Source organism: Monopterus albus, unplaced genomic scaffold (genome assembly GCF_001952655.1).
Source record: "Monopterus albus unplaced genomic scaffold, M_albus_1.0 scaffold23.1, whole genome shotgun sequence".
Lineage (NCBI taxonomy): Eukaryota > Metazoa > Chordata > Actinopteri > Synbranchiformes > Synbranchidae > Monopterus > Monopterus albus.
Window position 1 is genome coordinate 2,906,172 of NW_018127903.1, and position 17,149 is coordinate 2,923,320.

Below are 17,149 nucleotides of genomic sequence, written 5' to 3' on the forward strand. Positions count from 1 at the left end.
TTATTGTTGTTGTTACATAAACCAACATGCAAAAATTCAGTTATTAATATGAAGTGTCTCCCCGGAATTTTAGGCCCAAAAACTGGTGTAAAATTGTGTCCAGTTATATTACAGCAACCCCACGTAGTTACAAGCACTGCTTAAAACAAGTTTATTTTAAGGAAGTCATTTGAAACAAAAATACATCTAACATAACAAGTTTAAATCTGCAGATAATTATGATGACTATTTTATTGTACCTTCAGCGAGTTTACTTTTTGACGTAATAGCTTAATTGAAATTAGTGGTTATTTCTTCTGGTGTAAAGTGGGCCTTATGAAACTTACACTGATGCATAATCAGTAACAGTACATAGAATACTCCAAGAAAGTGGTCTACAAAATAAATATACAAAACAGTACAGTGAAATGTAATCATAATGTAATTAATTTTAACTACAAATATTTACAATTGAACCGTTTGTAAAATTCTAGTGAAGTTAGTCAAAATATTTTTTTTCCGAAATTGTATTTTTCAAAGTGCACAACAAACTCGTGTACGTAAATGGTGCATAGTTCTCAAACACAAAATAGCTTCAAGTATGTGTATTTACGGAGTAATTTGGCTCATTAAAATAATATGACCCCCACTGTGAAACTAATTTTGCTACGATTTCTGTTGCACTGCAGTTCTGATATGACAAGAAATGCTTTTACTTTGAAGGAAAACGTACTTAACCTCCGTTGTAACTGTGATTGCATGAGCTTGACTCCGAACTTGGTGGTACACAGTAAAGCGTGGCTGGAGCTCCTCCCCCGATTTGAATGGAGACAGGCTAGTCATTGCTCGTCATTTGTTGATTCAAGTTGGGGTACAGTGTTAACGCGAAGGCCTTTCTGATCGATCACTCTTTTGAGCAGCTTAGCAACGGCAGCGAAGTTAGCTAACGAGAACAGTGACGAGTTGCTAGTTAAGTAGATGTTAGCTAGTTGCGTAGTTTGACAGCTAACGCTAACTAGCTAGTCTCATTCGTATTCGACGTCAGTTTCAAAACAAAGCCCGCAAAACCGAGAAGTTAAGACTCAGCTGTCATCTGCACATTATCTTGCTAGCAAAAAGCTAGCCAGGTTGAAGTCCGTCAAACGACCTATGATAAATCACGCTATCTAGATAATGTTTTATACGCCCAGTTAATGGAATTTCGCTGTTAAAGAAGCTGTCAGCAGGGTTGATTGAGACGACCTGATAACTAATCCAGGAGCTAGCCTTAATTAAACTACGTATTTCTGTCAATAAAATTAAATCTAAGTTTTCTTTGAGGCTTGAATTTAAATGTCCGAAAAGAGTTCATCGTCCGGTTCGGATGAGGATGTGGACCCAGAATCCGGTCAGCCTGTGGAGCTCGGAGGCATTTTAAGCAAGGTAACGTTAGGATAATAACTTTGGATCTTAGTGTTTTGTGCTACAGGAATAGGTTAGGCGTCTACTAGTCTGGAAACCATGTGAGCATTACTAGCGAGCTGCAACATTTGAATTAAACCCATCAAATACATAATTGATATAGAAGACCATTGTATATATTACAAAAAAGAGCGATAAGAATTGTGCATAAGATGGGGTATAGGGATCACACCAATGCAGCTTTCATACAGTCTAAATTGTTAAAATTTTTTGATTTAGTGGGATATAGGACTGCTGTGTTTATGTATAAAGCCAGGAATAATTTATTACCTGGTGGAATTCAAAAGTTATTTCATGAAAGGGAAGGGGGATACAATCTAAGGGGTCAGTTAAATTTAAAAATTCATGCTATACGTACAACCAAAAAAAGATTTTGTATTTCCATAAGTGGGGTAAAACTATGGAATAATTTAAGTGTAGACATAAAAAATAGTAATAGAATTGATGAGTTTAAACATAAATATAAAGGTATGTGTCAATCAAGATATATGCAAGAACAGGCTCAATGATTAATTAGGTGGAACATTGTGGGTGTGGGGTAAGAATGTTAACACTCTGTAATAATTCTTTAGTATATTACTTGTGTGGCATAGAAGATAATTATCTATGAATGTAATTATGTAGAATGTTAACACTTTGTAATAATTCTGTAGTATATTACTTTTGTGGTGTAGAGGATAATTATCTATGCAGAGATATTGCTTAGGACTTAAAAGTTGTAAAATGATGTTATGGGGTAGGACTGGATAAGTCTGACTTCTTCCTACTCCGTTCAAGCATGTACTAGGTATAAGTAAATTGATATTGGATTATTATTGTTGGATATGTGTGAAATTACACGTGTTGACATATCAACTGTTTTACATGCTTGAATGAATAAATCAAATCAAAATCAAATCAAAGCAAAGATCTGTTGATTACACAATGAAGCTAACTTTCATGCACTACTTGTCTGTTTACAGTGGACAAATTACATACACGGATGGCAAGACCGATGGGTTGTTTTGAAAAACAATACATTAAGCTACTACAAATCGGAGGATGAACGGGAGTATGGTTGCAGGGGATCTCTGTGCCTCAGCAAGGCTGTCATTACAGTGAGTATTTGCATGGCCCTGAGAAGGAATGTTACTCTTCTGTCTGATGCACAGCAGGATCAGCCTAGCAGCACCTGTTCACCATTTGAGTGGGTAAGGGCTCATAAGATGGGCTCATGATATAAGCTTCATTTCTGCATCAGTGCTCTTGGAGTAGGGTTACCTCTTTAGCAGGTCTGTGTTTTAATCCTCTTTCCTTGCTATTAGTATGCACTTGAACTTTTCTTCCTTCAATCCATGTTCCCCAAAGATAGAAGGATAAACATTAAGTAGTAGTAATGAAGCTGTTTATAGGATTGAGACTTCTGTGTTAGCAGACAAAGGCATTCTTGCTCCAACAGTCATTTGAGCACACTTTTCTACCTCTTCTCTCACTGCAGCTATTGCACAGGCGTGGTAAAACTGGTGTTCCCTATGACTGAAATGTAAGATTTGTCCACATGCTCTAGAGAGTAGACATGTGTTGTTCTTCCTGTGGAGGGCTCCTGTGGATGAGATAAGCTAAAATCCCACACCCTGATTAAATATTCACTGTTCTCTCTGAGCACACAGTCCCCAAGTACAGAGGCCAAACAAATGGTTTCACTGTGATTTTTGTGATAGGATTATACAACTCAAAACTGGATTAAAACCACCACACGAAAGGTTGCAGTTAGTTTCCTCTACAGAGAGTGGTCATTTTGGTGAGCATTCCTGTGTTTTTGCGCAGTCCTAAATGATCTCTACACAACATTCAGTGTTTTATAATTGTGTTATAGTAGGCTAACTAAGTGTGTACAGTTTTATTACACATGCTCACTAATAATTAGCATTTTATGGCCCACAGAGCTGCTTTTTACTGCCTCTCCTTTTTTCTAAATATCTAAAGGCAGCACTCTCTAAGGAGACTGTGGTATGAGGAGTCAGGAATGCAGAAACAAGCCTCCGCTTCTCCTCTTGTCTAACATCACTCTGTTACACATTGTGAAGCTGCAGATACACAGCAGACTGCCCGCATATCGAAGCAAAACATGCAGGAAATGTTACTAAGTATTTCTGTCATAGGCCAAGGCCCATTATCCAAATCTCACATCAGTAAAGTTCTCTGTAATAGTGTTTTCCTGCCAGTTATATTTTTATACAGAGCAGCCTCATATAAATAATAGTAAATATCTGTATTTTGTGTCATTTATGTGTCAAATATTATTCAAAGTAAAATACAAGTGTGTATGCCCAGACACACACACACAAAAAAATCCTGTCGTAAATGTCTCATTTGTGTGTTTCATTGACAACACTGAAGATGCCACAGTCGTATACAAGGTAAAAAGCCAGTGCAGCATGGATGTACAGTAGTGCTTACACAAGGGAAATGAGAATGTTCCAGCCAGAATGAAAGAGGTATAAAGTGGATTGTAAAGCAGAGGTTTATGGGCCGTGTCTGATATAGCATGGCAAGATAGACTGGAGTGGTGGAGGCATGATGCCATGGCTGGATGCACAGAGGTTACCATTGCATGCCCTGTATTAAAGTGACATTTTGAAACTGGAGGGCATTTTTGATGTCACACCTGTCACTGAGGCGAAATGTTTTCTCTGTGGTAGTTGGTGATTGTAATAGGAAGCATTTAAGGGTCAGAGAAAACCACTGACATATGCAGCTTGTGAAATGTAACACTAATGTTAGTGTTAAGACAGTGCATAATGTTATGCAGGCTGACAGTCCATGTTCAGACTGTGTGTTGCTGTTGTCAAGTGGCAGCATATTAACCAGCATGAGTGTCATTTAGAAAATTTAATTAAATTTGGACATGAGATTGTGTCAGCTGACAGAGCAGCTGTGGTGCTAGGTAGGAGAGGAACAGGGAAGAGGTTCAAGTCAGCACTGTCCTATTTCTTATTAAGAACCTTTGGAGAGTGGATCTTTCCTCATCTGAGTGCAGCGCTCAAATTCCAGTCTGAGAGGAAACCAGGGGGATTCTTTGATGCACATGTTTGGGTGTAGGCCAGTGGTTGGAGCTGGGTGGGATGCATTGTAGAACTGGGGAGTCAAATAGTTGAAAGATTTGGCCCAACAGTAAGAGGAACGGTTATGGTGACCCAGGGTCACGAGAATCATGCTGGAAGAATATCAGTTTGTTTTATTTGCACAGCTCTGCTGTGGTTGTTAAGGGTTGTGCCTGCCCTGCAGACATAAGACATACGTTTCTAATTAAAATTTCTCTTTATTGTATGGCAGGGTTTTTTTAGTGACTGATTGGATCCATGTGTGTCCTGAATGTGTCACAATGTGTAGAGGTGTTTATAGCTGGATTATTTTCTGTGATTTTATTGAACTAGGGCAAAATGCTGCAGTGAGTTTTTGTGTTTGCCTAATATCAATTTATGAGTCCTCTCTTCTTTCTGCACAGCCTCATGAGTTTGACGAGTGTCGTTTTGACATCAGTGTGAATGACAGTGTTTGGTACCTCAGAGCTCAGGATCCTGAGCACAGACTCCAATGGATTGAGTCGATCGAGCTGCACAAGGTCAGTAGTACATGCTTCTATTTCTGCACCAGAGATTTTCTGGATCCTCTCATTGGCTTTTTTTTTTTTTTTTTACATCTTGTTTTGTTTGTCATACAGACTGTCTTGTAATAAAGTTATTCTTAAATAAATAGGAGATCCACAAATATGCAACACATTTAAGAGTAAAGTTACTCCAACAAGGGCAGAGGGATGGTGTCAATTAAAGACAAAGTGCCAGCATGTTTCTGTAATTTTTTGGAGTAACTTTACTCTCATGTTATTCTTTCTTGCCTACCACCAAGCACGTCAGCTGCATTATAGATTAATAAATAATGTAGTAGATGCTCACTGTGCCTGAATCCAGTCCCTCTTATGCTCAGGAAATTTTTGAAAAATGTGCTTTTATTCGCATATTTTTATGCCATAATATGTTAATTTCTGAGGCCATGATGAATATTTGGTTCTTTTTTGACTTGTCTAATCACCCACTGAAATCATTGTTTTACTGCACTGTTCACAAATTTCAGGTATTCAGGATCGATTTTGGAGCATGTTTTTTTATTTTTATTTATTTTTTTTGACTGAGGCAGGGAGTTATCGGTTTTGTTTGGTGTGCTGGTTGCAGCAGGACAGGGATTTGGACACACACACATACACAGCCCTTTATCTTGGGAATGTGAGGAATCTGGGTGTTGACCTGGGGTGTTCCCTGTCATCAGATGTCAGGCAGCTCCCACTTTGTGAACACATCCAGTTAATGATGTACTGTTTCTTGACAAAAATTGTGTAAACAGATTGGATTTGCTGTCATGGTTTACTGTGGCATACTGGAGAAGTGCTGTGGTTCAGATAATTAGTGCATCAACATTATATTTAGGTGTTTATGCGTGTGCTGCGTGGGTGGCTTGTTAGACGGGGCTTTTGGGAGCCTTTCATTCAGGAGTTCATAAGGTTAGGATCATGCTTAATCTGTAATGCACTTGAGTTGCTGGATCATCTTATTATTACACAGAGAGATTAAATGTGGAAATAAAGTAGACCAGATGTGGTTATAGACTGTAACCTTATATCGAACATTATATGGAAATACAGAGCCAAAGGCTGAAAGTGTTTTCACATCACCACCACACACAGTTATTAAAAATATCTGTTTTAGTTCATGCTTGTTTTATCAGGATATTAAATAAAATATACTAGTGCATGGAAGAACTGCACTGCATTGCAACAGAAAATTGTGATCGTCCAAAACTAGCTGATACAGCTCTCTGTACTTTACTGAATTTGTACTTTAGTTTGTCCTAAATATTTTACTAGTTCACTATCAGTTTAGTTTTATTTCATTTTCATTGATTTGCTTATACACTGTTCAAAACACTCTACATACATAAACTTATATTCAGTGTGTTGCATTGGCTGAATTCATTATTTTTGTTATCTGAATGGATGAACTGGAATGATAGCTAATAGATGCATTCTTTTCGTGATTGCATTCACCATCCGTAGCTTGCAAAAATAATCACTCCCCTGTGACTTTTCTTTAGCCTTGTGTAACCGCTAAAAAGGTACTGTAGATGTTTTGTGAGTGCTACTTGAATTGAGCATGTCAATTGAGTGCGAGTGACCGCAGGTCTCTGACAGTGGCATGAGAGCATTTCAGGGCTATGACTGGGCTATGACCTACAGTAACCTCGGAGAGCTTAATACAGCACTACTTGCAGCTTTGGTGTAGGTGAGAGTGTCAGCACCACTCCCTGCTGGACAAAGAAGGACTTGCACACTGAGGTGTTTACCTTTTGGATTCAGGATTTAATCTTCTTTGTGACAAGACCCAAGAGGGCATGAACCAGACTGGTGTAGCCTGCTTCAGGATATGCTCACATTTCTGCTTCTTTGTCTGACCATACTCACTGCTTGTTCTGCAAATACTGATATGTTTTCTTTTCCATCCCCAATGCTGAAAATAATATAACTTATAGTATTTAATAATTTAATTCTAATCCATGTTAGTTAGTAGTAGCCTAATTAACTTACACTCTCAAGCATTAAGTGTTTTGTTTATTTTGGCCCCTTCACTAAAGCTCTGGACACTTTATTCAGGTACAAACTGTGTAACAATATTTAACTTTTTAAAATGACTTTTTGAGGTGTTGATGGTTTCATTTTCTTGTGTCAGATCTACTTGTCTCAGGTTAGGCTTATGTCAATATCTAACAGCTAAAATGTGCTTTAATATGGGTTCAACAAGTCATGATTGCAGCTTTTAAATGCCTCTAATGAGACACTTTGCAAAGACAAACAGCATATCCATATTACAGTGTGATGCTGTTATTGTTCGGGGGGGAAGTAGTTTTTGTACAAGTCCATTTGTCGTTTTATATGTGGGTGTGTTGTGTTGGTGGTGGGAAAAGTTGTGCTAAATGTAGGGATGTTAAAAGCTGCTCTTGATGAATAATGCATCTTTTTAGTCAGTCATTCTTACAGCAGCAAAAATCAGCCTCATATGGAGACGGCGGTTCCATTCTGTCAGACTCAGAGGGGTGATATGGGAGGGAATGGGGAAACACCCCTGTATTTATTTGTAGTTTTCCCACCACTTCTTCAGGCTGATTATTGGCACTGTCTGAACACTGTTGGCCCAGATAAGGCTTCACAAGGGGACATCAGCAAAGTAGAGTCAGGTAGATGTAAAGCAGGAGAACTAGACAAATGTTGTTCTCTGCCTCCCACTCTCTCCCACTCTCCCTCTCTCCCTCTCTCTCTCTGTTATGATGAACAGTAAGCTGCTTCACTCGCCTACCCATTTGCTACTTTAGTGGATCATCACAGACAGCACCTCTCTTAAATGCATACTTGCATACACCCTTCCTTTCTACCCCTCTCTCTCTCTTTCTCTCTCTCTTCCATGCAGACACACACACAATTGCTTGCTCAGTGATGGATGCTGGATATAAATATGGACAAGATGAAAAGGTTTCACATATCAGGGTGTGTGGTCTGTTGATATATGTCTGCAGTACGATTGGAGCGCATGTACGTATGTCTCTTTGAGTTCATGTGTCTGCAGAGGAACTGACTGAGAGCAGACTCGTTTCACTCTGCCAGGGAATTACAAGACTCTTCCTTTTGGCTCAGTCCATCTCTTCTACTGAGTGGGGCAGCTAGTGTCTGCCTCTCCTCAGACTGTTATGGAGCCAGTGACTGATTTCTCTTCTTCCTCTTTTTCCTCTTATCACCACTTTCTTTTAATAGACAAGCTAAGCTGAGCATGCATGGCCTCTCTTGTCCACCACCTCCTCTACTCTTTTGTTCCTCAGTGAGGTGTGTCCAAGGAAACAGGAATACTGGATTAAAGCCTCTGTATTGTCAGAACGTTGGGAGTATTGTGGGAGTGTCTGGGCCATGTTGGGGCCAGTAAACCGCCAGCGCTGCAGCAGTGTCCTACTCTGTTTTGGCTGTTGGAATGGCCGAATGGTGGGCTTTATAGCATGCTGTATGCTTCTTGCTCACTGTCACTCATCGCTGAATTCTTTAATTACTGTGCCAGAGTCATGACATGAATGATAACTGTACACGACCCATCGTTACCCTTCTCCATACAATGCATAAATAATTTTTTTTATTTGCATGCAAGCTGTTGTAAACATTAAGAGCACTGATGGACTGGCTTTATCATCAAACTCTATTGCATGTCACTGCGTGTACGAAATGAGAATTTTGAAGGACTTTTCAAACTTAATTTATACCATATTATTTATGTAGCATCACCTAACTAGCTCTGGCTGCACATTACTCTTTCCACTGGTTTAATAAATGTATGAATTTAAGTGCGGGGCTCTAATATTTGGTCATGAATTTGCTCTCTCTTTTGTAGTACATAGTTTTGTAGTACCCAAAAGCCCCGTCTAACAGCTGCATTTGAGGCAAACAAGTCTATTTTGCTTTGGCGGGGTTTGCTGGTGTGTGTGTACATAGTTTGCATAATAAAGTTCCCAGGCGTCACCCAGCTGTAGGTTTGCTGCTGGATACAATACAGTCACTGCTACACCCTAATCTCCGGTCATAGGTCTGCTTTATAAATCCATGTGAGACAGTACACTGCATATTGCAATTCAGTATTTACCCCCAGAAAGCCGCAGTCAAGCCTAGATCTGTCCATTTTGGGAGACTGTAATTAATTTCCACTGTTTCTCAACCACCTGGTGTCGGGTTACTGGCTGGTTTGATGCATGTGTCTGTTTGTCAGCCCCAGTCCCTCTCAGTAGATTGTTTGTTTGTGTAGGTGCAGGTCCTTCCCTAGTCCAGCTCAGCGTTACTCAGTGCTGTTGGCTGCTAAAATGGATCTCCCTCTTTCTCTTGTGTCCATCTAGTTTTGATGAGTAATTAAATCACAGAATGTTAAATGTATTCTATACACTTATCTTCTGTTCCCTTCTCTTTGTTTCTCCTTTTTTCCATATATCTTGTCCTCCTCTGTCTTTGCTTCTCTTCTTAATCATACCCACTCTCTCCTCCATTCTCTTTTTCTGTCCCTTGTCTGGCTTGCAGGCTGAGTCTGGTTATGGTTCAGAAACCAGTCTGAGGCGTCATGGGTCCATGTTGTCTCTCACCTCTGCAGCCAGTGCCTTGTCTGCCACGTCAACATCCTCCTTCAAGGTAAAAAACATGGTCTGAAGTTGCTACAAGACATGTTAGCAGACCATGCTAACATATACTAACAGGCCAAATATAAAAAGGCATGTCTGAATCTACTTAGCTATATGTTTAGTGTTAAGAATTAACAGTATGTGTTAGTTTCTTGTGATGACATTCAGGTCATTTTTCTGTTATTTGCATGTCTTTACTTCTATCTTTCTCTGCTCAGAAGGGGCACAGATTGCGTGAGAAACTAGCAGAAATGGAAACATTCCGGGATATTCTGTGCAGACAAGTGGACACCCTGCAGAAATACTTTGACTCTTGTGCTGATGCTGTCTCCAAAGATGAATTTCAGAGAGACAGAGGTAACCTGTGGCATTAATGTTCTAATGTGGAGCTTATGTCGTGTCAGAGATTCAGTTTAAATATGTTTATATTTGTTTTAGGTTGGTTCTGTTTTAAAACTCAGTGAGAAAGTGAACTTTGTGCATTGTTTAATTTCTGAAACAAAAACTTTCTGTAGCCTTCAAAATCACTGTCATAATGAACATGCTCTCTGATTTAGGTTACATGAACATGTAGTTTAACATTTTTATGGGCTATAAATTAAGTAATTCTGAGGATGTAAATGCGTATTATTCTTGTTGAATGGGTTTGAAAATTTTAAACTTTCCACTAGTAGCTATACGTCCAGGTGTATAATATAATTTGATAAATGATCATTTGGTTAACAGAACAGATAAATAGTAGATAGATTTAAAATTGCTGTTGTTTTCTTGCCAGCAGTCGAGGAGGATGAAGATGACTTTCCTACCACTACAAGACCTGAAAGTGAATATAGTCACAACAACAATGGCAGCAAAGAGAAATGTGAGTTAATTATTGCAGATAATTATTGAGAAGTTATTTGGAAAAAAATCATTTTGGTTACCTGGCCTGGTAATAACTGAACAGCTAGAATGCCTATTTTTAATCAAGCCATCTGGCAGCTGTCACATTAGTTACTTTACTGTGTCTGTTCTGTGCCAGTGTTTTCCCCTGCCAGTCCTAAAGGTATCAACGGGATAGACTTTAAGGGTGAGGCCATCACCTTCAAGGCCACCACAGCAGGCATCCTCTCTACACTGTCCCATTGCATCGAACTGATGGTCAAACGAGAGGAGAGCTGGCAGAAGAGATTGGACAAGGTACAGTCTCACACACACCACATGTAGCGATTAAAACAAATGTCACTCACAGTGTGTGAAGTGTCTTGTGAATAATAAGCAGTTTCCTGAGTGGGTGGGTCAGCAGCCACTGCTGTGACTGGGGGGCTATTTGTTGCCTTCCATTGTCCAAGAATTTCGAGTTTTGGGGTCTGTCCTTCAGGTGAAGAGGTTAGTCCAGGTGTCTAGCCATGGTTGTACAAAACAGACAGCTATCCAGGTTGATAGTTAAGTCGATGGAAAACTTACTATTTAAAAAGATGCAGTGGTTGTTTTGGAAAGACTAGGAAGTGGTTTAATGGCGTTGGCTCTGAAATGCATTTAACCTAAAATACACTATTTTAAATAAAAACTATATGAATGAACAAGTTAGACTTGTCTCAGTTCCTTAGGATGTAACTCCCTTTATTAGGCATGGCACTTTATCTCTCTCTTGGCTATGCAAGGTTTGACATAGATGTTTGTTTAAATCTGTTTAGTCTTGATATCTGTGAGTTCATATTTATTTCCTCATATGTACTTGATAACCTTTTTTTTTTTACTCTGTTTTAGTTTGTGTTCTCTTGATATATTTTTTGTGGCACATGTTAAGGTGTCCTAATGGAAGGCACCTTTGAACAAGCCATTTCACAATCTAATAATAATAATAATTGGATATAGAGTGCCCTGTTCAGCTGGAAAGCAAGAAGGTGTTGGAGAGCGTGTGCTTAGTCAGCATTAAAAATACTGGGCTCAGAGTTCATAGTCCAGATTACTGTCATTCTTACTGGATGTAAATGTTCCATTAATAGCTATATGAACATAAAGGTTTTAGTCAAAGAGTCGGGTTTCTTACAAGGAGCACAAATTCACCTGTTGCCTATAATGACATTTAACCCTTGTATTATTTGATGATTTTCTATTTTAGAATTGAAGCTCGTCTTCCATGCATTGATTTAGCTTTATCTGATGGGTGCTGTGTGTGTAAAAATGCGCTCGTCAGAGCTCCTCTTACACTGTGGTCCGCTCAGCTCAGCTGATGTTGTCAAACCAGTTTCTGTTTTTTCTGCTGTGTGTAAATGCATACTGCCCAACCCTAAAACTTAAAAAAGCCGGGCAGTCTTTTCATTTAGTTAGACTACGTGAGTAAAAGTGCCTCGTTCTTATCTATGTTTGGTTATATGTGTAAAGTGAAGCTGCTGGTGTGGAGTAGGGAGTTACAAAATAGGTAGAGAACACATACTGAACTGGAAACGCCTGCTCAGACTTGTATAGGGAATTAGAAAATGACCGCTCAGACTTCGCTCAGTTTGTGGAATCTTTCACTAAAAAGGAGGGCAGACCTGCGCAAATACCAGACCAGATGGATACCTCTACAGACCTGCAGCCGCTTCTTCACAGTAGGTCTCTGGTTGTCTGGTTACACACAGCAGACAACAGGATCAGCTCATTTTTATTTTGTGGCAAGCGTTTGATGTCCACACTCTCAGTTACGTTTTGTTTGATTTAATTGTCTTTTTTTCTGGTTTCCCTCGAAGTGTTTTGTGGAGTACTCTATTGTTCTATGTTACAGTATACTTTTAGCCACAGTTTCTTTCTCTTATTGCAGGGTGGATAAATTGTGTCTGAAATCAGAGCTGGGTTTTTTTTTTGTGCAGAGTTGTTGAGTGGTTTCAGCAGAGCTAAGTCTACATAGCAAGTTTTAATGTATTTTGATTCATTCACAAGAAGACCAGCTGTTTCCTGTGCTTTTAAAATAATAGATTTAGTGTTGGCTGATAAGGCAACAGTCTGTTTTGCGTTCATCTGTGTGAAGTGTGTTTATTTTCCTCTGGCAAGGAGGGAGACTTTAAATAAAACTTGTATGAGTTCGCACACAGCGACCAACCATGGTGGGTTTGTCTGTCTGTGATATGCAGACCTCTGTTTTCTCCTTATTCTTTTTCAGCTTCTTTTTCAGCTGTAAACTGATGAAAGGAGCCTTGTCACTGAGGCCAAGATATTGCCTGACTCTCTTATTGTTTCAGTACTAACCATACTGCACTGCTCTTTCTCTGTGCAGGAGCTGGAGAAGAGGAGGAGGGCAGAAGATGCCTACAAGTCTGCCATGCATGAGCTGAAGAAGAAGTCACACTACGGAGGCCCAGACTATGAGGTAAGCTGAACTCGGATCAGATAAATGGATTAGAAGCAGCTAGATGAACCACAGCAGAATGAGCTATTGACTTTGTCCACTGTGTCCCAGATTGTGCATTTCTATCATTCTGCACCTTGGTCGGCGCTGGTCTTGCAGATTTCTCTAAATCTGACGATGTTTGTTTGTTGTCGGCTCATCACAGGAGGGGCCCAACAGCCTGATCAATGAAGACGAGTTCTTTGATGCAGTGGAAGCTGCACTGGACAGACAGGACAAGATGGAGGAGCAGGTGTGATGCAGATCTACATTTGCTCTATTTTACACAAAGATGGATGTATAAAACATCGACATATTTGGTCTTAAAGGCATATTGAATGTGGCTCTGGTAAAATCACTTACTGTTTCTTCATGTTGTCTGTTAACAACCCCTTACTCGGTGTCCCTCAGTGCCAGTCAGAGAAGGTCAGAATACCTCGGCTAACGCCAGTTCCTCCTGGAGATGTCTACGCCACCCCTGGTATACACCGATTTGCCAACAAGGTGCTCAACACATTTATTTCCAACTGGCTTAGTTCTAATGTAATGCTTCAAGTTGCTCCTTTTCTCTACAACTCATCCATCCTGTTTGAATCCTGGCCAGCTTACAACCAGTGTAACCTGCCTCTAAAACGCTGCGCCTTTTGGTTTAGTAACATGCCCTCACAATGGGTTCATGATTCACCTTATTCTGTTCACATAGAGAATCAATGTGTTTATTGCAGTATTTCAAAAGCTTACATAACATCCGCACATTAAATGCTAATTAAGCAGGCTCTGTGCTGTGGTCTGCTGCAATGGTGCCTCCTCCTGCTTTGTTCTTTATTTCTTTTTCTTTTAACCCTCTTTCTGCTGTACAGCCTCATAGCCATTCTTCTTCCCTGTTTTCTGTTGAGCTAGTCAGTGCTTCAGATGACATTCACAGATTCAGCTCTCAGGTATGGTCTGCAGAGAGCACCTGTAGGTCATCTGTAGGGAGATGCAAATGCCTACATTTCACTGCCGTCAGAGAGAGCATGAGCAGAGAGCATGAGAATGTCTACCAACCAGTCTCTCCAGGATTTCACAAATGTTTGTTTTTTATTTTTGCACTTTTAAGTAGGATGTTTGGTTTAGCTTTTTACATCAAAATCTGTATAGCATTATGTAGGGATTTAATGATATTTAAATATCACAATAGAAAAATGCTCCAATAATGTCATGGGACTATGATGGTAACTGTGTGCTGGTGGCAGAATTTGAAATTGACCAAGCGGATTTAACTGAGAAGGGCAAACAAAATGGACACTCATATGCAAAACCAACCACTTAGTAACCAACATTAAAGCCTTTTTTCTTGAAAAAGTAAACCACAGTGTTTGACAAACACCTCCAGTAAAGCACACATCTCACCTTTTTGTGGCTCGTCGTAGTTTGACGTCGTCTTCAATGACTGACCCCAGTGGTCGGGGGTGGGGGATACCCACTTCAACTGGTCTAGTAGCCTCCTGAGAACCCGACCACTGGCCGGCACGGTCACCAAACAGATAGTTAATCCTGCCAGTGGGGTACTAAAACACTGATGTTCCATTGTGAGGGTGACTTGTTTTATTTATAAGATCCAGCTGCTGCAGTAATGTATACTTTTATCTCATAAAAGGACTGCATTATCTTTTAAATATGTTATACAACAAACACTGATTTATTATTTAGTGATTTATTTTCCTTCATTTTTAATAACATTATTAATATAGTATTGTGGACTTTTTGTCGTGGCAGTATCATGCTGTGAGTTTTTGGTATTGTTACATCTACTAAGGCTGAAAACCTGACAGAAATTACCTGGAGTGACTGACAGGTTGTCTGTTATTATCATACTGCTGATAAAGGTCTAATGCTGCATGACTGGAATCTGATGAAGCCTCAATTCTGCCTACTCCTCTCCTCACAGCACAAGGAGGCATGAGTCCAGGCTGGCTGTGTTGAAAGTTGAAAAACACTCCAAGCAGGAGCATGCATTTAACGTTTATTTGGTTGCACAGGTGCTAGGTGTGACTATAAATCATTAGACTAGTGCAAGATCCTTTCCTTTCCCAGAACTGTGTTCTATTTCAAAGGATGACTTTCTCTCATGGCTCTCAAACATATGAATTTAATCAATACCTGTCTGTCTCATAGGTGGAGGAAATGGTGCAGAATCATATGACGTACTCTCTTCAGGATGTGGGCGGTGATGCCAACTGGCAGCTGGTAATAGAAGAAGGAGAGATGAAGGTGAGTACAGAGAAGAAGGCCTGCTAATCATTTCCTTTGGTTGGTATCTGTGAATATATCAGTCTCATTTAATTTTTTTAAAAGGTACTGTGCTTGCAGTAGAAGCTTTGATAGATCAGAAGCAGGACAAATATTTCAGCTATCAGAAGTGGGAGATGGAAATTCAAAGTATCACAATGGGAATTTCACATTTTCCTACATTATTAAACTGGAAAAACCAGCTCATGTTATCAGTCACCGGTAAAAGGCCATGTGCCCTTTATCGCAGTCTCACAGCCACACTGAAAACTTTGTACGCCAACCCTTCCCCTCAAAAAATGCAGATCAGTCAGGATCTTTAATTGGCAAGGTCCTAATCCATATCTCAATTTCAGGTAGTCTCTCGCCAGGCATGTTTTTTTTTTTTTTTTTAATGCTCAACCTAAAGCCATTATTGGAGTACCAAAGTGTGAGCAAATGACAATCCTAGTAACACCATAGCAGGATTTACAGCCAATAGAGCTTACAGATCAACATGTGAGATAAAACAGACATGGGCGCGCAAACACTAATGACCACCATCTGAACCTGCACCCTCAGTCGTTATACCACAACTCTACAACAGAGAATAGGAACCATGTCATCAAAAAACTAAACCAACAGAGAGCCTTCATACTGCTGTCAGAATAAAAGATGCATCCATGAGCCCACAAACTGGAGCTGAGTGTGCACCTTAGGGCTCGTATGCACAGTCACTCCGACCTGTTTTATTCTCATGTATTCTTGAAGTGTACTCCTATGTAATATTTAATGATTCTTCATTTACATGCCAGATTATATGAACAAATATATTAGAAGCTGATTAAAATAAATATGCACTTATTGGTCTCATTTAAATTCTTGGAACATGAAGAGTGCATGTCTGTAGTCAACACAGTCTAAGAATATACAGGTTTCTAGTTTCATGTACTGGTTTAAAATATTGTGAAACATGTGGCCAGAAGGGGCCTCCCTTCCCCTTTGGGCAGTATATCTCCTTATACAGTAGGCCAGATGTTGAGACAGAGGAGCAGCCTGTTTAAAACCAACCAACCAACTAACTGTGAGTTCAGTGCAGAGACTCCACTCTGTCCCTCTCAGTCCCTGACCTGACAGCAGCAGGCCCATCTCAGCTCCACGTCTGCACTTTCACAGACCCAGCTGCAACATCTCTCCTATACTCTTACTAAACACTTGGTGCTAAAATAAAAATTGGCATTATCCAAAACTTCCAAAATATCACGTCTCAGCTGCTCTCAGGTGATAGGTGATGTCAGTTCTGCCAACAATTATGTTTTTATTTCATGTTATTTATTTATTTTATTGCTGTACCAACTGGAGGTCATTCTAAAATTGCATTGTATGTGTTACAATGACAATAAAGAATTATCTTATCTTAATTTTCCATATTAATTCAACTTTTTCTCACAGTATCTGCTGATTGTTCATTTTTATCATCAGAGTTACTGGATGTTTCTTCATGTTAGTTTTGTGCCGTTTGGGTATTTCTCTTGTTTTACTCACAGGCACATGTAATGGATTTTTTTGCTACATAACATATTTACAGCCATTTCTCTCTAAAGATAATAATCTCTAAGCAATCTTTTAGGCAGGCCACTGAGAGAAAGTATGCCTCTGTTAAGCCATATTGGTGGATGAATGGTTAAATTAGTCAAATCAAGTCAAATCAAATTTTATTTGTATAGCGCCAAATCACAACAAAAGTCATCTCAGGACACTTTATAGAGTAAGGTCTAGACATTATTGTTATCAATATTATTACATAGTGAAAACCCAACAAAGCCCCCTTGAGCAAGTACTTGGCGACGGTGGGGAGGAAAAACTCCCTTTAACTGAAGA

General features: G+C 39.6%; 1 protein-coding gene across 4 annotated transcripts in view; it reads left to right on the forward strand.

Moving 5' to 3' along the window:
- Positions 1–712: 712 nt before the first annotated feature.
- The window catches only part of cert1 (ceramide transporter 1), a 20,872-nt gene continuing 4,435 nt past the window's right edge, over positions 713–17,149 (forward strand). The window contains exons 1-11 of one of the 4 annotated variants that reach the window (XM_020594430.1): positions 713–1,401; positions 2,403–2,537; positions 4,928–5,044; positions 9,572–9,679; positions 9,888–10,026; positions 10,445–10,531; positions 10,691–10,848; positions 12,908–13,000; positions 13,185–13,271; positions 13,430–13,522; positions 15,176–15,271. In XM_020594430.1, coding sequence (XP_020450086.1) covers positions 1,312–1,401; positions 2,403–2,537; positions 4,928–5,044; positions 9,572–9,679; positions 9,888–10,026; positions 10,445–10,531; positions 10,691–10,848; positions 12,908–13,000; positions 13,185–13,271; positions 13,430–13,522; positions 15,176–15,271 — 1,203 coding nt within the window. In that variant the 5' untranslated portion in view covers positions 713–1,311. Of the gene's footprint in view, positions 1,402–2,402; positions 2,538–4,927; positions 5,045–7,900; positions 8,012–9,571; positions 9,680–9,887; positions 10,027–10,444; positions 10,532–10,690; positions 10,849–12,907; positions 13,001–13,184; positions 13,272–13,429; positions 13,523–15,175; positions 15,272–17,149 lie in introns of those variants that run through there. The other 3 variants (XM_020594431.1, XM_020594432.1, XM_020594433.1) reach the window with 3 other exon arrangements.